Source organism: Pagrus pagrus, assembly GCF_965226575.1.
Source record: "Pagrus pagrus genome assembly, chromosome: 3".
NCBI classification, from domain to species: Eukaryota; Metazoa; Chordata; class Actinopteri; order Spariformes; family Sparidae; genus Pagrus; species Pagrus pagrus.
The window spans coordinates 29,415,509-29,437,702 of NC_140187.1; the positions used below are offsets into that span (position 1 = coordinate 29,415,509).

General features: G+C 40.1%; 1 protein-coding gene across 5 annotated transcripts in view; it reads left to right on the forward strand.

The window, feature by feature from the left end:
- The window catches only part of cntn6 (contactin 6), a gene marked incomplete at its 3' end in the record, with an annotated part of 124,742 nt that overhangs the window by 89,194 nt on the left and 13,354 nt on the right, over positions 1–22,194 (forward strand). For all 5 annotated transcript variants that reach the window (XM_084349048.1, XM_084349049.1, XM_084349050.1 and 2 more), the window contains 11 exons: positions 264–406; positions 1,284–1,413; positions 1,736–1,886; positions 8,139–8,266; positions 8,841–9,013; positions 11,652–11,769; positions 14,763–14,921; positions 17,357–17,506; positions 18,153–18,223; positions 18,635–18,869; positions 18,956–19,071. In XM_084349048.1, coding sequence (XP_084205174.1) covers positions 264–406; positions 1,284–1,413; positions 1,736–1,886; positions 8,139–8,266; positions 8,841–9,013; positions 11,652–11,769; positions 14,763–14,921; positions 17,357–17,506; positions 18,153–18,223; positions 18,635–18,869; positions 18,956–19,071 — 1,574 coding nt within the window. The remainder of the gene's footprint in view (positions 1–263; positions 407–1,283; positions 1,414–1,735; positions 1,887–8,138; positions 8,267–8,840; positions 9,014–11,651; positions 11,770–14,762; positions 14,922–17,356; positions 17,507–18,152; positions 18,224–18,634; positions 18,870–18,955; positions 19,072–22,194) is intronic.

A 22,194-nucleotide genomic window follows, 5' to 3' on the forward strand; every position in this document is an offset into this window, starting at 1 on the left:
AATAAAAGCCAAAGAACAATAAACGTATAAAAAACTTAATGTAACATATATGAAAATGAAAAAAAAAATGAAAACTGTAACAATGAATGTCAATTATATAAAATAGACAGGACAACAAAATTCACAATGCATAATATCACTAAAAGGTGTAAGAAAAGATCATTAAACTCAGCAATTAGATATATTGGTAAACTAAATATATCTGCAATAGAAGGTTGACATTTTAGTCAATAAATATTCATATTTATTGGTATTTTTCACAGATGTTGAACATCTGCACTGGGTCCAGACACTGAAAGATGCTCACATGGCAATTGATGCTAATCTGCAGTGGGAGTGTAAAGCCATCGGGAAGCCAAGGCCGACATACAAATGGTTGAAGAATGCTCAGCTTCTAACATCAGAGGTAAGAGCAACACTGAACTATGAGATTTATGAAAAAAATAAAATAAAATGTGAGACCAAGGATGCAATGAGGCATTATGTAATGAAGTATACACTAATATATTGTATATATTTCAAGAACAGAAATCTGAACATTTAATAAAGTCAGGTTCATTTTTATAGAGGGAATTTTGGATATCTCTCCATAAATCTGAAAATACTGTCAGCAGCCATAAAAAATATTTTTTACCCTTTTTTTGGGAATAAAATGTTACATAAATCAGGCAAAGAATGGTTGTGTCGTGAACATAGTTTTTTGCCTGTGACTGGAGGACGCCACTCGATGGCACACCAGAGGACTGGTAGTCATTGCTGTCCCTGCTGCTACTGACGTCCTTACTGACCCTGTCACTGTTTGAGTGCATATTGCAGTTTGTGGACGCATTGAGTTAATTTCTGAGGATGTGCACATCTTCGTGAGGAGCCCATCATGTGAACGCGAAAGCGTTATTCAAAACAAGTGTATCTCTGGACAAAATGCTAACGAAGTGGAGATTTCTGGCTCAAAGTATGAGAAAAAATACATATTTTGAGAAACCATTATTTAAAGATATGTATTGTAAAATAAAGGGTAAAAGTTGAATACGTACTCTACATTAAGACAATTGTGTTTTGAAATGTTATGTTTAAAATTGCAAATGAGGCTATCTAATTAAATATCCCCTAAATTGCATACATTAGAGTAATAAGATACATTTGAAGTGACCAGTGCATGGAAAAAATGTGTTTTCACCTGTAGTTTTTCCCCTTAAGGCACAAAAGCTTTCATTCATCTCACAAAACATGTAAATAAATCAGTGAAAGGTTATCAAACATTAATCAGCTGACCTGATTTTCAGGGGAGGATCCATGTGGAAGCAGGTAGACTGACCATATCCAGGATCAGTCTGTCCGACTCTGGGATGTATCAGTGTGTGGCAGACAATGAACATGGGGCCCTCTATGCCAGCGCTGAGCTCAAGGTTGTAGGTAAGCAGTTTGCCTGCTCTGTATCATTTACAATGAGCTGAACTGAAGGCTGACACATACTGTATGTGCATTGTGTTGTCATTGGAATGGAAGTGCTTCATCTCATCAAGTAAATGAAAAAATAAATAGAGGCTGGCCTAGCTCCTCACTGAGCCATGGCCTCGCTCTTTCATTTGCATAATTCTTTCACACAATAAGCCAGTCTGCTGGTGAAATAGAATTCCCGTAATTGCCGGTGATGCACTTGACATTTCTGCTGATGCACAGCTGTTGCCCCTCCACAAAGCGAGACAAATGGCCTTAACACGGGTCTGTTCCTCAGCGTCCCCGCCTGACTTCACCCGCCGACCCGTGAAGAAGTCCACAGTGATCCAGAGGGGGGGCGAGGTGGTCTTAGAGTGTCGCCCCCACGCTTCCCCCAGAGCCACAATCTCCTGGTGGAGAGGGGGTGAGCTCCTGAAGGACAGCAAGAGGTAGGATACTGTATGCACCGCTGCTCATGCCATTGATGGCATCTGTTCAAGGGATTTTCATGTGGTCATTTTCATTTCTAGGACTCATTGTTATTTATGCCTCTGCTCAAGGGGACTTTGGAAGTCAGCGTTGCATAACGCAGCCTTGTTTAGCCCAAGAAAAATGTTTTATATCAGATGGACACGTTTTTCTTCACATAGAAATAGATGTTGGTTTTCTGTTGACATGCAGTTGTTTTGTCTGGTGGCGTTTTACTTGATGTAAGACTGAGGCCGTGATCCCTACTATATCCATGTTCTTAAGGCACAAGATAAAGAGCACAATATGATTTGGCTGTTTGAAACATCAAAGCATCCAGTGCTCCACTGTTTTGCAGCTCTTCGAGGCAGTCAGAGTGCTGGATGTAGAACAGAGATCCTGCAGGGACGCTCTCTGTGTGAAAACCACAGAGAAAAACAATCTGACAACATCCCTCAGTGAAAGTCAACCTCGGGCTACATGACAGGCCACACTGTGTCATGATTTAAGGTCTGAGGCAAAACCTACAAGTTAAAAGAAACAGTCTGTTGTTGCACTCGGCCTTAGCAGGGACTAATACGCACAATAAGAAGCAACCGAGTTCAAGCACAGTGTGACAGCTGCTTTCATTAAATTGTTTGGTGAAAGACTAGGGGAGATAAATGTTCATGTGGAATCAGGGAAACAGGTTTGGTAATTGATAGACAGGTTCAAAAAATAAAGAGACTCCAACGGTTTAGCAGTTGTTACCAGTCAGTGAAAATAACTTTCCAGCATGAATCCACTCGGACTGCTGTGGGACTGAAGGCAGATCTGACCCTCTGAAGGAAGCTCCAAGCTGAAACTCCATTATTTTAGTCCTGTGACATAATATTGAAGGATTTAGTTATTTTCTTAAGGGAAAGAAGGTTTGTATCCTGGTGTTCTCCATTTAAGACATAGTTAAGCATGCTCACACATCATCAGACACACACAACTAAAAAGTATGTCTCTTTTTAAAAACACAATCCGAAAGCCTTGTCAGTCTCAGCTGTACAATTAACTTGTACTGTGCCAGCTGTCTTTTTGAGAGGGCTTTAGTGAAAACAACTTCCTACAGAAGGAGACTTTGAAATAAAGAGGGCAAGAGGAAAAAAAATGTAGTCGAATTTCTGAAACTTTTGACCAATCAGCTGTTTGAAAATGTGTCCATTTAAAATGCCTATGAAGTTACTTCTTTCTTCAATACTTTCTCAAATAATGAGTTTAAAAGGCAGTGTGCTGATTTAAAGTAATTCTAAAAAGATGCTTAACAATTAACAGGAATTCTGACGTAACATTAAAGGAACAGTTCACCCAAATATGAAATTGCAGTCATCATCTACTCACCATCATGCTGATGTAAGGTCTGGTGTGATTTTGTAGTCAATAAAACATTCTGGAGCTTCACAGCAACAATAGTGTTGCAGCATTCTCCTAAACAACTGAAGTAGGTGGGTTTGTGTTTTAAAACGTTAAAAAAAAACATGAAATGGCCTCATACAGCTCGTCCGGTGTAATCCAGTCTCCGGAGGCCCTGAGATCCCAAATAGATTTGAAAAGGCGTTATTGCATCCAAAATCTTCACTGTTCCTGCTAAGCTAAAACCATCAGCATGCACCCCGTCTGAAGTGGATGTATGAGCTCAACCACATGTCAAGGGTGTAAAAAAACTCTTCTCAAATCAATTTGGGAGACTCCAGAGACTCGGATCAGCTAAATTAACTGGATGGAGCCATTTTATGTTGGGTTTTTTTCAGTTTTTTACTTTATGCTTTCAAACAAGTCCTCATCAGTTGTTTAGTAGAATGCTGCAAAGCTGTTTTGCTGTGAACCTCAACATTTTTGCAAATAGTGTAGTAGAATTTCTAGAATGCATATAAGCAGCATCAGCAGTTAGCTTGTGTATTAATAGACAGCCACGACAACGGCTAATAATGGCAATTCACAGCCGAACCACTGACACTGTGTGAAAATCGTCAGCCTTGATACTCAAGGGAGGTGCCCCAGACAGCTGTGAACATGTAGTCAAGGAGCAGGGAAGTTGCACATGTTCATTAAAGGTGTGTGTCAAACAAAAAATACAATTCTAGATATTAAAAGCGGTTTAACTTTGAATAAGCAGGTAAGCTAAGAAGCCACACGGGGTAGGCTTATATATGTCCTCATCATACTTATAGTGCTACTAACTAGCTGTACACTGCTATAAAAGAACATTTCTGATTCATTGATCATCAGCTGGTGAGGATGCTAACGCTCTGCATAGCTTCAGTCTTTTATCCAACATCAAATATATATTATAAAAGTTTATTTCTTAATTTCCTCTTAATCAAAAAAGTATCCCCTCCCCATCACTTTCAAACAGCAAAATACTGACAGCAACACAGACAAATCATTCAAATCTTCATGTCACAAGTCAAGTCAAGTCTTTTATTTTATTTTCTGTCAAGTCAAGGTGCAAGTCATCAAATCAGTGATCAGAAATCAACTCAAGTCCATGTCACAAACCTGGTCCTCACTGGCTTCTCACCTGCAACCATTTCTAATTGTATTTGTTGAAATGTATGATTTGTACCAATGGGCAAATATTCCTTTTATTCAAAACCCCCAAAATCCAGTCAAATGCTACCAAAGTCATTTGTCCTACAAATGTCTTTACCACTGAGAGTTTTGCAAGTAATTTTTTTCTCCCGCAACAATATCATGCCGAACACAGTGACCTGATGGCACTCTTCCGGCAATCAAACTCCAGACATGTAATTTCTGAGGAGTGGAGTGGAGTTGAGTGTTATATCTATGGAGGCAAGTTTCTGTTGAATTTCTGAAATTAGTTTCACTAGAAAAAGTTACAAATGGAAAAACCCTTGCCTCACACAGCTGTACCCAGGGCACGGGTTATTTCACTGAATTTCTAAACCTCAGTGGCTCACTTAGGACATCTGAACAAAGTGTACTATGATAATCTATTTGGCGAATACAGTTCATGCTCATTCATTTTGATGCATAGATATGAGTGATAAGAAATGTAATTACAAAAAAGGGGGGGGGGGGGGGGTTGGCATTAGCTCAGGTGGTAGAGCCAGCGTCCCATGTACAGAGGCCCTGTCCTAGCTGCAGTGGCCCGGGGTCCAAGTCCCGGCCTGGGGCCCCCAGGCCCCACCCCCATCCTGCCCCCCATCATCCCTGAAGCTGTCCTATCAATAAGGCCAAAAAAAATTACAAAAAAAAATGTAATAAAAAAAGACATTTTGTGATTTTACATGGCTTGAATTGGACAATGAGGTGTCTTGTATGATTTTCTCACTCGACTAGCGCTCCTGTATTTTGTAAGACTTGTACATTCTCTTTAGGAAACCGCCATCTGATGAGACGAGTAACTGATTTTCAATCAAACGTCTTCATTCAGTTCAAACCAAGAGGAAATGTTAACATCTTCGAGTATAGTGGTTTGGGTATCAAATCGTCTCTCTCAGTCAGAAAGGACACTCTAGTCGCTAAAAGTCATGGCAATCTGACCAGAATCCTTTCTAATGCACTTATTAAACACTGTGGCATATGCTGACTCTAAATTTGTCATTTTAATTTGCATGCTGGTTATCTGCCAGTTGAAGTGTGAAGTGTATAGCTGCTCTCTTGCTGGTTGTTCCTCTCTCATTTTCTTTTTGGGCTCTGTCTGAGATCAATATCTACAGTCATATTTCCATTGGCTCTGCATAACTCACTGGGCATGGCTCAACATGTGACCAGTTGGATTGATTAGTTATCATGATTTTTCCATTGCTTGGTCATGAGGAAAGGAAGAAAAATTACCCAGGCATTACACAGGCAGCGCATTTGGAAAAATGAATAGAAATTCTCAGCATGGGACTGGGTTTGTCTACAAAGCCAGATAGTTCTTTACGTTTGTATTTGTTTTGCAGCTCATTGCCCCCCAGGTCATGTTCTCAGTGCGCCTCCATCACTCAGTGTTTGATATTTTTGTCAATAAATCAGCGCAAAATACCCTGTGTCAGACATGCTCTCTGGGTCTCAGCTCGGCTCGAGTGAATACATATTTATTCTTGGGAGCCGATGTGAAATTGTTTGATTTTTGAGCTGGCTGCTCACAGCATTTCTGTTTGATTTACTGAATCCAAAGGTCACAACAGGAGGCCATAATCTGCATCATTTATGCATATGTTTACATGCCTTCCCACTTGTATCTGCAGAATCAAGGCACCGGAATAGCTGTTGTAGGCTAAAATATGGAAGGTGTAATTCCTGTAGGACGCGGGGAACATCCCGTCGTATTTATTGTTTCAGGTTTAATTCCTTACTGAAGTCTCTCCGAGCTGTGTCTTGTCCTGACGAGAGAAGATATGAGTTAATAAAAATGTTGCTACACTCATCACCAAGGGTTCTTAACGAGCAGCTGTGACTGGTGCGCAAGAGAATTCTGGGCTTTTTTGCCCTTGAATTCGCCTTTCAGACTACAGTCAGGTTGCCTGACCTTACTGGTGAAGGTTGTGGGGCTGTATGCAGCCTGACAGGAAAACTTTCAAACAACTTTTTCAGGTAATATATTTATTCCCAGTTAATATTATCCTTACAAAAAATAAAAACAACTGAATGACTTGAACATCAAAGACGAGACAACACATTGCAGAGCTCTTTTTATTGGATAGTATAGGAAACAAAGAATGAGTATATATATCCAGAGTTAATTTTGTCTGCTGGTGTATTTTCAGCAGCACAGACACGACCGTAAAAATACTGAAGGAATATTATGGGCTACTACAGGCAGCAGTGTGTCTATATGATGCTCTTGCACTTTCGCAACTACACATTGCTACTCGTTACTGTGATCATGAAGGGTATACAGGTTACAACATAGCATAGAACTGAGGATTTAAAGTATATGATTGAGAGAATAGTATTGGCTCCAAGATGAAACCGAGAGGAGGGCGGTATTGAAAGAAAAAGCCGCAATTACAAATCCAGCTGTACTACGGACAGCGCCACGGATTTATGATTTATCAATACACAGCACAGTTCGGCTACTGATTTTTCAGAGCCACGGTCGGGGTCATAGCTTCTAACATGCACAAACCTCAGTCGGATAAAGAATCAATGAGTCCGGCAGACTAGACTAACATCTTCAACTAACCACCCCCCTGCTCCTGCACTCTCTCTGATGCTAGTGGGTGGAGAGGGGATGTGTTTTGGTCATGTTGCCAACAAAGGGGATAGCATCCCCACAAACCTCACTCAAATTACCAACTGATTACCATAGATTATGTTAATTAGCTTAGTTTTTTCCTGCACCCCCACAGCCCTGCCTGTACATAGTTCTGAAACCAAACCTAGAATATTTTCACACTTAAAAAATCAAATTAATCGTCTGGAGAATTCTTATAGCAAAGTAAAATATAGTTCATGGGTGTAAGTCACAAACTGGGGTGTAACTCAGTTGGTAAGAGCATGTGTCCTTGCTGCAGCAACCCAGGGTTCAGATCCAACCTGTGTGTGTGTGTGTGTGTGTGTATATATATATATAGATATATATATATATATATATATATAGATATATGTAAAACTAGTGGGTTACAAACTGCTACACAAAGACAACCTCTGTACAATTCTTGTTTTAGTCACATTTCTTTCATGTGCTCTCATCAGACTCTGCTTTATTTCTCCCATGAGACCAGCCTGACATTTTTTCAAGTGAGATGCTTCGGTATGCATGTATCCATGTTATTACTCTTCAGTAATGGCCTACTGTATAGCATGTTGATACTATCTCCATGTGCTGTAGAGCGATAAGGCGGCAGGTAAAGGTCCCATTCAAATTGCCTCTCTCCAGTGCTGCTCTCCTCGCCCTCCTGCCTGGCCCTGGTGGCCTGTTGTGTATCCAATTAATATGTGCATTTAAGCCACTGTGCTGTCAATACTATGCTGACCCTACAGCAAATCTGTTCTGCTCCAGCTAAGATAATTGTTATCTTCTGAGGCGTGTAAATAGACTTTTGGAATAGATTCTGAAGCCTTCATTCAAAATGAAATAAATATGGGGAAAAAGTTCAAATGGCCTGAGAAATGACACCGTATGTCATACAGGAAGTAGTAAATTTGATTCACATCATCACTTCTCATTCAATTATTAATTCAAGAATTGATAATTGTATGCCGTATGTGATCTCTTGATGGGCTGTTTCATGTTTTGTCACTCTCCTCAGACAGACTATCATGGAGGATGGGACTCTACGTATCACCAACATCTCTAAATCTGATGGAGGGAGGTTCACATGTGTGGCCAGAAACCAGTTTGGAACCTCCAGTAGCACAGGAACACTGATGGTGAAAGGTATTTCTTTCTTTTCCACAGGTTTTCACTACTGAACCTTTTAAGCCAAGGGTTTAAACTTTTGTTAAGGGGAAGAAAATACTAGCTCAAGCATGAAATTGATAATGAAATATATAGCCATTTTATGTTCCCGCCGGTTTGACAGACATATAAGTCATCCATGGTTTTGTCAGCTTTGAGTTATTGTTCATGTAGCAGAGTGGGGCAAACCACCGCCATCTATAGCTGTGAGAGAGGAATATTTTGTCACCAACATTTAATTTAAAAAGAGCTGCTGTAGCGTTTTCAGATTTGAGTTTTTAAATAATGATGATTATAGAGAGGGAGTTCTTTTTTCCTTTCTAGTTGACATTGTGATTGCAGTGTGTTTAATTATTCATTACTGAGTTATGAGAGGCATTCGCTTCCTAAGTGAAGTTATTTAAGGTCACTTAATTACACTGATAGAGCAGAATCAGTCTCACTATTCTGGGTAAATTAAGCTTTATTACCTTCTTCATTTGCCTGGATTTTATATAGATAGTGTGCTACATACAGAAACAATTCTACTTTTTTCCCTCCTGTGTTGCTATAGAGCCTACCAGGATTATAATTCCTCCCTTGAGTTTGGACGCCACCGTGGGACAGAGCCTTGTGTTGCCCTGTGAGGTGTCCGGTGATTCGTCTCTGAGTCCCATCTTCAAGTGGTTTTTCAATGGGAAAGCCATTGATTTCAACAGGCAGGAGCACTTTGAGATGATTGGAGGGGTATGTATAATGTGGGTGCACACTTGGTGATTTAAGGCAAAGAAAATCAGAGCCAAGGATTTGACCTATGTAGGCTAGAGCTGATACTGAAGCTCCAGGGAGCTGTGTTATTCTTTCACTTTATGTCTGTGATATTCATACAGAAACTTCTTCATTGTGCATTAAATTTCCCTGGACGCCTCTCACTCTACAAATTCTTCATTGAAACCTAGATTAAAATAATGTACTTTGTAATAGCAGGTGACTCACTGCAGCATTTAGATAATAGTGAAATTTAAGGAAGCTTTACTCGTAAGACTGTATTTCTTTCCTGTAGTCTAGCAGAAAGAAGAGAACTACATGATGTCAAAGGAACAGTTTGACAATTTTGGAAAATGTTGTTTTGTCGCTGAAGATGAATACCACTCTCATTTCTGTGCTTTAAATACGGACAGGCGTAACTCCCAAGTGGGACAGGGGGGGACAGGCCCCCTAAGCCTGGGAAAAATATGGTTTCTTCCCCTAAATATATAACTGTAAACACAACTATGTGTTTTTCAATAAACACACAATAAAAGCACTCGTGGCTCTCGAACCCTCAGCGGTGGCAAATGATGCAGGTACAGCACATGTGTGGGAACCTGAGTCTGTCGATGCTGGTCGACCTCCAGTAAATAGTCAAGATGTTTCTTTACTTCTCCCTCCGAATACAGTAAAACACATTTATAATCACTGGACTTAATTAGAGGTCACTCTTAATGTTAGCTAGCAGTTGCTATGGAACCACAGTAAAGGTTTGCCAGCACGCTAAAATCACCATTTTATATCAATCAACCATGGTGAGCAACATGTGTGATTCTACATCAGTGAGATGAGATGATTTGTGAGATTTAAAGTTCAACACACACTGTTCCCTGATATTGTACCTTAACATTTAGAAAAAACGGCACAGTATGTACCTTGGGAACATATGTACCTTTTGTCCCTAAAACGTTACACATGGTTACCTTGAGGTTCAGCATTTAGTCCAATTACATGAGGGCACATTAGTGTAGATTGGTGCTTGGGGGACAGAAATGAACTCCTACCCTGTTTCTGACAGTGTAACTTCAGCAAGTGCTTGTAGAAGAAATCGTAGCAGTGTAGCCCTCCCAATGTGACGCAGTAACAAAATGTTTGTGAGCAGAGTTACAGTACACCTTTTGGCATCCCCGTCAGGAACTGCTCTTGAGAAAATTTCATGTCCTTGTCCCCTCCAAAGTTGATATCAGATTTTTGCCCCTGAATATGGGGCTAGGGGCGGGACGCTATTAACCTAGCTTAACATAAAGACTGAAAGCAGAGGGGGACAGCAAACCTGGCTTTCTCCATAAGTTCAAAATTACAGTATGTCCACAAGCTCAGCAATTGTATTCTCATAGTTTTCAATGTAGAAAGCCCACACGGTACATCAGAAGATCACTGCACCTGGTAGTTTGTTAAGAATGTGGCACTTAGCTCCCCACAAATCCACAAATTGTTGTCTTTGCGTGCTGTTTATGTGCAGATTAAAGAAACGAGATACAACTTGTCAAAGAGTTCAATGTGCTTTGCTTTCCATTTGAAGGTCGCGAGATAAGATCGATGCCATCCTCATGTCTGTCCGTTAAATAAAAAGGTTAATACTAGCAGCCTGTTAGCTTAGCTTAGCACAAATAAAGACTGGAATGCTGTCTCTGACCGGATGAAGCAAAATCAGCCTACCAGCTCCCCTAAAATTCACTAATATTGTGTATGTCTTGTTTGTTTAATCTATACAAAATGTTAGGGGTTATGGGTCCCAGGCCGGGGGGGGGGGGTTATGTATCGGACAATTGCCAGCCTCTGAGCACTTGCCATTTTTGCTTTTAAGACCGTGTGTCAGAAACCCTCTGCTTGTACATGGAATTCAGAGATGCCAGCAGATGATACAGTGTGTTATGTCTGAGAGGGAGACCTGTAAACAGGGATGACATTTCTCCAGCCCGGAGGTGATTTCACTGTATGAGCAAATCAATCAATTTCTCCCCGAACAAAAGGGAGCCTAAATTTTTTGTAATCACAAGATTTATGCTCCCTCTGGTTGAGCACACCAGGCCCACTGAAAGTCTGTGTGCAGCACTGACATTTCCACAGTGAGCATAAAAACAACAGCTGTTTTACTTGCCTTTCCTTTCTGCTCAGAGGGACTGATTTCTGTATCCCTGTACTTTTCTGAGAAAAAAAACTTTTGAAAGTGATATGTGTGTGTGTGCGAGAACATGACAGGAAAGTGCAAGAAGCAGCTTTGAAAACTCTTACTAGAGCCATTCATCTGAGCTGAAAGGGTGAAGTATAAACACAACAAACATGATTCAAAGAAAAAAAACGTTTCAAAACAAGTCATTTTGTGTTTCCTCCCCTACAATGTAAAACTGAATTAATTTGTTTTGCTAGACTGTAATGTTATTTTTTTCTTTTTTCCTGGTAGTCCTGTGGTGAATTCTTCCAGGATTCTTTTCATGGAGGATTTACTGCATATGACAGAGAAAGAAATTGAATGTGTTCCGAGGATTCTCCATACTTCTGTTTTTGACTTTGTTGCGTCTGCAGTTTTTTGTCCTCTCCAACACTTTCATACCAATGTGTTTTCTGTCATCAGGGATTTGCAGGTGACCTGATGGTGAGGAACATTCAGTTAAAGCATTCTGGGAAGTATGTGTGCATGGTACACACCGAAGTTGACACTGTTTCAGCAGCGGCAGACTTAATTGTCAGAGGTACGCCTTTTCCTCCTTTCTCACAGTGCTTGTCATTTTTTTACACTCTGTGGAGGTTTTTTAAGGTACTTCTGTATTTTGTTGAGTGTGTATATGTGTGTATGTGTCTTAAGATGAAGACACACACATCCCTCTGCCGTCGGTTAAGAGCTGTGTCATCAAGATGTCAGCTTTCAGATGTTCAGAAAACGACTTCAATAGACTTTCAGATTGACAACCATGAATGTGGTCAAATTACAGAATTATTCTGTTTTCAACCCAGAGGCTCTATGATCGTTACACTCACCTTGAAGAGATATTTTAAGTCACACTTAAGCTTCAGGGCTATCCAAAAAGATCAGAGACTAGCATCATGAATGAATCATGAATAAATGGTTGTCAATGAATTCAACACCACACTGTGGGGGACATTTAAGTATCTTAAATAAGTTCATAGACATATTCCAGGCTGGTGTGCTCGGTATCAGCATGTTATTTGATTCAAGGGTCATATGACTTTTGATACATCATTCTGGACTTGCAGCATTCTTTCTAGTTTGGCATTACTAATGACTGTTATGTGATCTTAAGCTATCAAAACAAGTTATGATTTACCTCTTTACTTTACTGTCACTTCTGTTAAAACATCAAACACATCATATCTTTGTGGAGCAGTGATGAGACTCGAATCTAAATGATAAGATTTAGAGGAAATCACTATAAAACAATCATAAACGCCACATTACCATCATGTTTTCTGCGCAGTTTTCTACTGTTTGCGGATTAGCACTCTTTTATTTACATCATCTTGTTGCACCTTTGTCTTCTGTATATCATAATGGCACCTGACTGGAGAAAATCGAGGATAGAGACACATCATAATATGGTTCGGCATCAGCAAAGAGAAAATAATAGCCTAGTTTAGTGTCAGGGCCTCTCACAAGAGTGCGAGGCACAGCCTGTTGCACTACACAGTTAATTTTTAATTTGAAAATAGATTTTTTTTTTTTCATTACAAATCCAAAAAAGCCATAGCTCCCACTGATGACATTGATGCCCTCTGGTAATTTAGAGATTGGATATTGGAGACATCTAAAGCTTTCTATTACATGGTCAACCCAGTCTCCAGAATAAATGTGAACAACTTATGTTCTGCAACCCACTGATATGTTGAAAATGTCTCAATCAGGGTTTTAGTGGTATTTGTTTAAGTACTGGAGCGCAACTAAGATGCACTTGTGCAATGTGCGTTACATTATGGCTCATTTTGAAGTTCAAGTAACAGCCATTCCTACACTGGCAAGTTTACATACATTAGTCAATTATAACTGACCACATGATTAATATTATAAGTGTATAATTATATAAAGATTACTTCTATACTCATACGTTATTCTACATAAGTATACATAATAGCTTTGACCTTTTCAGCTGTTCCAAAAAATTAAATGATGTTTTGCTGCCTTGTCATCATTAACAGTTGACGTTGTGTAGCTATAAACTGGAAGAAAAAAAATCACAAAGATGATCGGCATCTTTCGACATTTTCTTGCACGTTACTCAGAGCATGAGTTGTCAGTATAACGTCTTTGACCATTCTGTTTGTTTGGTTTTTTTTTGGCTCTCCTGCCTGACCGACGCTTTAGTGATGTGTGCGGCGCTCCGGTGTGCTCCGGTGCACTAACCCTAACCCGATGTCTCGTTAAAATCATCCATTGGTTTCACACTTATAAATGGTGAAATGCAGCCATCGCCATCCCCTAATGTCCTGACACGGAGGTCAGCGTGTATGTAATGTGAATGTGATATGTCTATATAGTACATTAGAAATGTACACATTTGAACAGATCTATTTTATGCAGAAACATAAAATGCCAACATTTTATCTTGGTGACTTTGTAGGATTTTAATGGCCGAAAAAATACTTTGACATGTGCTGCCATCACAAAAGACAAGTCCTGAAAATGGGAGGTTGTGCATGCAATGACAACTTCAATGTACACAGACACCTGCTGTTTTCATTCATAAAGGTGCAGTGCACTCCATATGGACTCGGAAAAGGTCATGGCCAGTCACTCTCTCAGCCTGATACCTCTCACAGTCATGAATAACTAAACCAAATAACCAAATGGAAAGTCCAGGCCGGCCTCACCACAAAGGAAGATAATACCAGTGTCTCGGAGGGTCAGATTGGCAAGGAATGGCATAAGAGTCTGCAGCCATAGTCAGATGGTGCAGCTCTTACGATCAGACTGCACGTTTCTGTATGCATAATCTGAAACCAAACGTTGCTGATACCCAGTGATCGTCTTCCAGCAGCAGGTAGTCCCGCTGAGGGCTCAGTGCTACTTTTGCAGATTTGTGGGCTTAGCAGGAAATCTCATGTCAGTTATCCAAGTCTCAGCCTGTTTGTTTGATCTCATGTTGCTGCTTTCTCTAATTTCAATGAGATCCCCTCTGAAAATCTTGCCTTGTTGTTTCAAATCCCTGGTTCATGAATGGTCTGTCGAGTTATACATAATTACTTCTTTCCTCTTGGTTAGCTAATTTAGCACAAACGGGCTCTGGAGCTTTTGGATATTTTGTTCCAGGAGCAAAAAAGGTCAAATGTCTAAACGTTGTTGCCTGAAAAGAGTCAATGATTCACTTTACCACATTATATTTTTCAGTTTAAACATCACAGAATTTATTCTCACGACTAGGGAAGTGGTAATTTATTATCACAAGCAGCAACTTGAGGCCTCAAATATAAGTAAACTAAGACAGACGATCTCACCTAAGTTCCTACTGAGCTGCACTATTCAGTATATTGATTAGACTGGCACTCCCAATAGAACCAATTATAGCTCCACTAGCCCTGAATTGAGGTTGTTAGCCGGGTTATGAATCACTTAACATCTGTGTTGGGATCTGAGCGTGCCACACCAACCTGAGCTGACTTCATTCGTTTTGGCTGCTGCTGTGCACTGAGGCTGATGCAGGTGTGTGTCTGTCCTTGTTTCTGGGTGTTGCAGGACCTCCTGGTGCCCCGGAGGGCCTGCAGGTGACTGACATTACTGACACTACTGTTCAACTATCCTGGGGCTCTGGGCCTGACAACCACAGCCCTGTTACCATGTACATGGTGCAGGCCAGGACCCCCTTCTCCATAGGCTGGCAGACTGTCAGAACAGGTAACAGCTGCACCACCATCCACTTATTCTCAATTTATGCAAGTCAATACAGAGGAATTACACTTTAATATGTGAGTCTGTGGTCATTTAGCAGACTTTACTCTCCTGTTCAGATGCTTTGCTTATAACAGAGAAAAGTTTAAAGTATTTCATATGAATGAAAGTTTGTTTTGTGAGCGGTTGCTAGGCAACAAGAAATAAGTTATAAAACTGATCAGGATCCTGTTGTTGAAGTTCTTTACTTGATGATTTTTTTTCTCATTCTGAAGTTGGATATTTTTAGGCAAGTTTTAAAAAAGCCAATAACAATGCTGGTATTCATTTTCTATGCAAACACATAAGAGAAACAAACTTTTGGGTCACAAGGATCCCTCAAAGGCGTTCTCCAGTGATATATCATAGCTGTTTCATTAGGTTTTGCGACTCGCAACCCCTAAATTTCCCATAATGCAACCAAAAAATGTCTTTTGTTCGACCCTCCCTGCCTGCTCAATGCCCACGTCTTTCAAACTCCACTCCCCAAGTAACTCCACAGCTTTCAAGTCTTCAGGGTTACTGCAGAAAGTTTCCTTTCGAGCCACAGAGGGCATTATACAGCTGTTGTCACAGGTAGAAGAGTACTAATCTTTGTGGCAGATGAATTGATCTTCATGTGTAAAATCTGTGGAGTGACCCTTTAGTGTTATGTGAACATACAGTTTGAACAGAGTGGGACGTTTTACAGCTGATCTGCGGTAGACAAACTACATTAGGTAAACAGTGTTTCTGATATTCAGCAAACATACAGTGATTTGAGTATTTCGGTATTGAAATAATTTGTATCTTACCAATCAGCTGGTGACACACATATATCTGCATTAAGCTAACATTGATCTGCCCAGTTTATCCATCAAGCTCTTGCTCAATTAGTTAGCTACAGTGTGTGTGCAGTTTGGAGGAAATGTGTGCCCACCATGACCAAACATTTGAAAAATAAATTAGCTGAAAACGGTGCAGACAATTACAAAAAAAAATAATAATCATATTTGAAAATGTGTTGTTTATTACACTCCCCTGTTAAACAGGGGGGACCAAAACAAAGACACACAGTCAGCAAGTAATTAGAACAAAAACGGGCTTGGAAAACATAAAGCTGAAAATTCGAATCCAAAATCCAAAAATGCAGCAACAAAGACAGATGACAAAACAGGAGAAATCCAAAAAACAAAAGCAAAACAAAGTACAAACCAAAAACATTTAGGGCATTCAAAAAGCAAAGCAAAGTACACAACGGGAAGATGGGACAAAGAGACACAGGAACACAAGGGCAAACCAGAACATGTGACCTGGCAAAGAAAAAGGGGAAGACAGGGATTAAAATACCGAAGGGGTGATTAACTAGTAGAACATAGGTATGGAGTGAGAAGGGCGAGAAAACAGACAAAGGGAGGAAACGAAAAGCAAAACATGACACATGAGGACAGAACAAAATAAAACAGGAAACAACAAAACCAAAAACTCAAACTGTGACACCCATTAGCTGTAGTAGCAGCAGTTAGGACCAGTATTAGGTTGAAATCACAGAAATAACACATACCTGACAGTCAGGTGAAAGACTTTTTTAAATTTCAGAAAAAGTCAAGTATTTCAAATGAACTAATGCAATCCTTTACAACGGCCTGACAGTAAATTCTACCTTTGTGAAAACCTGTTGACACTTTGTCACAGAGGCTTTTCAACTTCCAACAGAAAGCGTTGGCGGTGCTGTTGTGTTATTATGAAAGGCTTCTGTAGGCAGGAGGGAATGCACAAAGTATGAAAACACATAAATCTCTCTTCTTTGTTGATAAAAGGTGAAATGGCAAGAGAAGCTTGTATTACAGCTTATTAACACTGCAATCACGTCTTTTCTTTTCTCAATATTTTTAACTTGCTTATCTAAAGAAAAAAAAATCAGCTTTCTCTTCAAGTTTCTTATACACCATGCTACTTGTGAAAATATTTGCTAGAAATTATAATTGAGTGCTGATTTAGTGAAATGCCTGTTTTTCCTTGGAACTTGTTCAATTCCATTCTTCTGTAACCTCAACCCTGCTACAGTTACAGTAAGATTCATGTGATAGATGCTGATTTAAAAAATAAGTTGATTACAGGAAGATGTTTAGTTCAGTTGTGTCAGCCTGACCTGAAGCGACCTCATCTGACAGCTTATTTTTCCTATTTATTATGAATTGCATTTATGTGTAAAGTTTCATCGTGAGATGCCAGCATTGCTGGCGGACCACTCACACCCTGACTGTACTGTAATTGGAAAAGCATTCAAAGATTTGCAAACATCATGTACTTCATTGGTTTTGAAATGTTTTTGTATTTGTTGAAGACAAAATGTGAAATGTGCCTCAGTAAAGCATAACAAAACACAAAACACATCTCAATTCTAAATTCTTTAATCCTAGTTCCTGATTCTGTGCCTGGACAGATGATGCATGCAACAGTGAAAGATTTGAACCCCTGGGTGGATTATGAATTCAGGGTGTTGGCAATCAACAGTGTTGGTGTTGGAGAACCCAGCACGCCATCAAAACAGATTCGAACCAAAGCAGCAGGTATCCTCTCAATTTGTTGTTTCTCTTCATAACAAACTAATCAGTCCCACTTGGAAAATGTAATTTTACTGTTTCCTTCGGTGCTTTTCCCTCCCTGTGATGTGACTCATTTCAAATCTGTTGTTCACTTTTCATGCCAATACTCAGACTGATTACTCAGTCAAACGCAAAATAAGTGAAAATTGAAATACACTTTTGGACATTTGAGTATCAAAACTAAGCTTGTGTGTGTCAGCACTCTGGAACTTGTGCAATGATTTATTAATACTCGCATCAACAGAAAATATGACCTATTCGCAAATGCCATGAGGCAAGGACATGAAAGTGTCTATTTGGAGCAGTTTAGCTGAGTAATTCCATCCCGCTGGTTGAATCACAGGGGAACAGGTTTCCCGTTGTGCCTCGCACATGGAGCTGACATACGGTGCTCGGCTAATAACGGCACCGTACACGAGTGGTAATGCCACTGTCAACAGAAACCTAATTCCTCTGCTGTGTGGTGAACCCATTTTGTAAATAAGAAGCTCTCCAGAGTGGCTGTGATCACCTCGTTCAAAGCTGTTTGGTTTAATAGAATCCTCTATACCTGCCTGAGACATCAGAGTCCAAACTAAGGGATGATTAAGTTTTCTTTGTGCCTGTTTAGTTCCCAAGGTTGCACCAGTAAATGTGAGCGGTGGTGGCGGAGCTCGAGGAGAACTTGTCATCACATGGGAGGTAAGAGGATAATGTGCATTTTTGAGTGGGCATTCATTGTGACGGAGCATTCTTTAAATCTTTTGATGAGAATGGACTCGTGGCAGAGTTACTGTGTCTGCGGTGGCTTGGCTTCAGTGGAATGGCTTTTAATTAAAGGCAGAGCTTTACTGATTTGCAGCTTGCTGACTCCCAGTGTTGTGTAAATCAAAATGGAGATATGAAGCCAGTGCAAGTTTCACATGTGTAAATCCAGAAGGAGATGACAACTTTACTTTTTTTGGATGTGGTTCACAGCGCATAAAGATGCTGTATTTGCTCAATACTTTGCAGGACATAAAACACTTTTTCTACTTTTGTGCGACTCCCTAATTAAATTTCTGCTCACAGTTGTTTGGGTCAAAGGCATAACTTTTATGTCCCCAATCTCAGCCGGTTCCAGAGGAACAGCAGAGCGGAGAGGACTTTGGCTATGTCGTGGCTTTCCGCCTACTTGGCAGCAGCACCTGGATCCAGACAGTGCTGGCATCACCTGATGCATCGAGGTATATTTACAGAAACGACAGCATCGCACCTCTGTCCCAGTTTGAAGTGAAAGTGGGAGTCTACAACGGCATGGGAGAGGGCAGATTCAGCCGCGTCGTCAGATTGTTTTCTGCAGAGGAAGGTGAGAAAAGTTGATCATGTTAATTCATGACAAGGGACTTCATTCTTAATTGCCAACATGCATAATTCATCATCTATTGTACTTAGAGCCCTCTGAGGCGCCGTCAAGAGTATGGGCCCGAGCTGTGTCTGCCTCCGACGTCGAGGTGTACTGGGAACCGATTCCCCCCGGCTCCAGCAGCGAGAAGATCATTGCATATGAGGTATGAAGAAGAAAAGTTGAAATAATAGTGCTACAAGGAATATTCATACAAGGAGTAGACATTAATCCCTGAATGACTGACAGTACAATAAGCTGGCGTTCATTTGAATATAATCGCCGATGGGGATGGGGACAGCGTGGAAATATTCTGACATTAAAATACTGCATGTGTCGGAGCAGCAGATTTTTCACAGGCTAATCTGGGGGATGAAGAGGTCTGTTGGCAGCTGTCCCAGTCCCAGACTCAATACCAAGGCTGTCTAAGAGCTGCTATTCAAAAAGAAATAAATAAATAAGAGAAAGTGTGAACATCATACATCACTATCCTCTACAACAAACACTCTCCTGGGATTGGACTGTGGAAAACCTAGATAAAAATAACATTCTCGCCTAAAACCCCAGATATTTTACACCGGAGGGTATACCCAGGTGGCCTGACCTCAGCTGAGAAGCTTTGAGGTCATTGCCAGTTTTCGGTACACACCTTACTGTAAGACTGGGGTTTGAAGAACCATGATGGTGTGTTTGGGAGCCAGACAGAGCAGTTGGCAGGAATATTCATGCTCAACAAAGGAAATATAATTTTACAGATTTTGCTCCAATATAAAAATAAACATCTCAACAATTTTAATGTACTTTTACAACTTTTCAATGTCAGGGAATATTGAATTTGTCATCATTTATATATTCCCTAACTAGAAAGTATTAAATTATGTCTCGACAGCATGTGGGCAGATACTTATCCATATTGTCACAATGACTAACTTTTCCAAAACGAGTCCACTGAGTTTTTACGACATATGTTCTAATTTATCTAATTTAAGGTCAAATTGGCTCTCAAATCATGTTTTAGTGGATGATTTGAATTGCAGAGACTGGGAGTAATGCCAACAAGTGTACTGCTGCAGCACCCAGTCAGTCAGTTAGGTTTCAGTCGGGTTTCTACTTTGAGTAATGTTCAAACTGCAAATTATGCGAACAGATGCTGAGTCTGCTTTTAAAAAACAACTTTAGTCTCAGAATTTCACCACTGTGGAATGTTTCTACAAAAAATTTGACATCAGAGTAACAATCTTGTAAATTGCGTAGATGCGTTTCGTTTTACTTAGGCAGCACCTATGGTGGTAAGATGTAACTGCAGGTGTGTTTATGGTCCTCACTACCCAGGGGTCCAAACAGTGTCACTAATGTGATGTCAGTCAGTTGGCAGTTGGAACTTTGGCTGCACCGCCAAAACAATTTGAGGTCACCAGTGCCTGTCCTCACTCCCAACACATCGGACACAGCAGCCTCGTCAGTGGTTCACATTGGTCACATTTTTATGCAGGACTGATAAAAAGTCTTATTCACATAACATTTAGTCATGTTCACTGCTTTCGATGACCAACTGAAACGCACTGCTACCTTGAATAAAATTAGGATTTCTCTTGGTTTGAACATGTTACAATTTAAGTAAACAACTAACAAAACAAAACAAAATCTAACAAAGACCTAGTTGTTTTTATACATTTTAAAGGTGCAATATTCAAGATAGTTGGTCAATAGCATCTGTATTTGACGACCAGAGAATGCGACTCAACAATCAACTATCTTTCTCCAAAACCGCTTTTTGTGCATTTAATGCGGAAATGTTATATGTTATATATTTAAAGTGCACTGCTTCACACAAGTAAGTTGAAGAACGTGTCTGTTGCCTACCTTCTCTGCCTGACCAAGTCCTGCTGTGTGATGGAAAACACATCACCAAGAGTGCGCTGCTTTGGATTTTTCCTGGGAATATAGCCACAGACATCCAGTTCATTATTATGCAAATGCAAGGGCTATGTCAGGAGAGCAAAATGAACATCCGCAACAACAAGGTAGAAGCTAAGAGGAACACTACAGGTCTTAAAGGAACAATAAGAACAAAGAAAACTCAGGAGGGAGGTATCATACAAAAGAGAGTCCAAGACCATATGAAATGACCTAAAGCGCATGTCCAAAGCCTTCAGAATGAATAACAGTGAAAACTGTAACCTCACCATTACAAATTGATACTCATCCTGAGTGAGTTGCTTTCCAATTCCATGGAAACCTTTTGGAGTGCTAAGGTTAGTCGGTTTCAGAAGGGGACTTATGGCTAAAGCAAAATGGCAGCCACAAATGCAGCTTTTTGCAATCTTGCAACACCATCTTGCCCTTGAGGAGACTCTGAATGTCTGCTATGCTGGCACCATAATCTTCGATAACAAATATTCCCATTGGTCTCCCCAGTGGATCCATAGATGAGAGCTTCATGATCTGCTACCTTAGAATGCATATTCACAAGATCAAACAAGATCAGATGAATTAAGATACACACATGCATGATGAATATTATACCAAAAGTCTGTATTCAACAATAAAGTAAGATATAGACATGAATGTGCACTTGTAAACCCTGTGGACAGGGTCTGAAGTAAAATCCCCCCCAAAACAAAACATGACACACTTCCGCAGGATGAATAAGTTGTTGGTGTGTGAAATCATTCCTGCTGTCCTTACAATCTGCAAAGTCATCCCCTCATAACATGACTACACTGTAAGTCACGAGGACTAAATCCACATGACCTTGTTCTACAGTACAGATGGGGCTAATATTAGGCCTCGACAGTGTGAGTGTGAGTGAGATACTGTTTTTTAGTGAACAGCGTCTCCTTGCTGATCATTGCTGAATGGGTACATCCTGCCGGTCACACGTTGTCGGGACAAAACAAAAATACTTCTTCATTCTTGTTAACCTGAAAATAGTTGATCACAGACAAAACAAGCAGCAATTTAGTGAGGGAAAAAACACCAAACTACTGTGAAAGTTAGTAAGTATTGGTACAGCAGCTAAATAATTTCCCAACAAATGACCTCATCATTTTTAATTTAATACTTCTGCTACTGCAGCATCCTATTTTAGCTCCGATATATTTAACTCCAGCCTATTTCAAGTATCCACACGATAACAAAATGAATGTTACTTTAACAGAATTTTATTTTTTCCAACTTCATGAAGCTTTTGATGAATTTTAAATCAGAATATTTCCCAGCTGTGTGAATCTGAGGCCGCCCATTCAAGTGTTGATTCAGCCATTAAAAAAGGTGACACAATTATTGA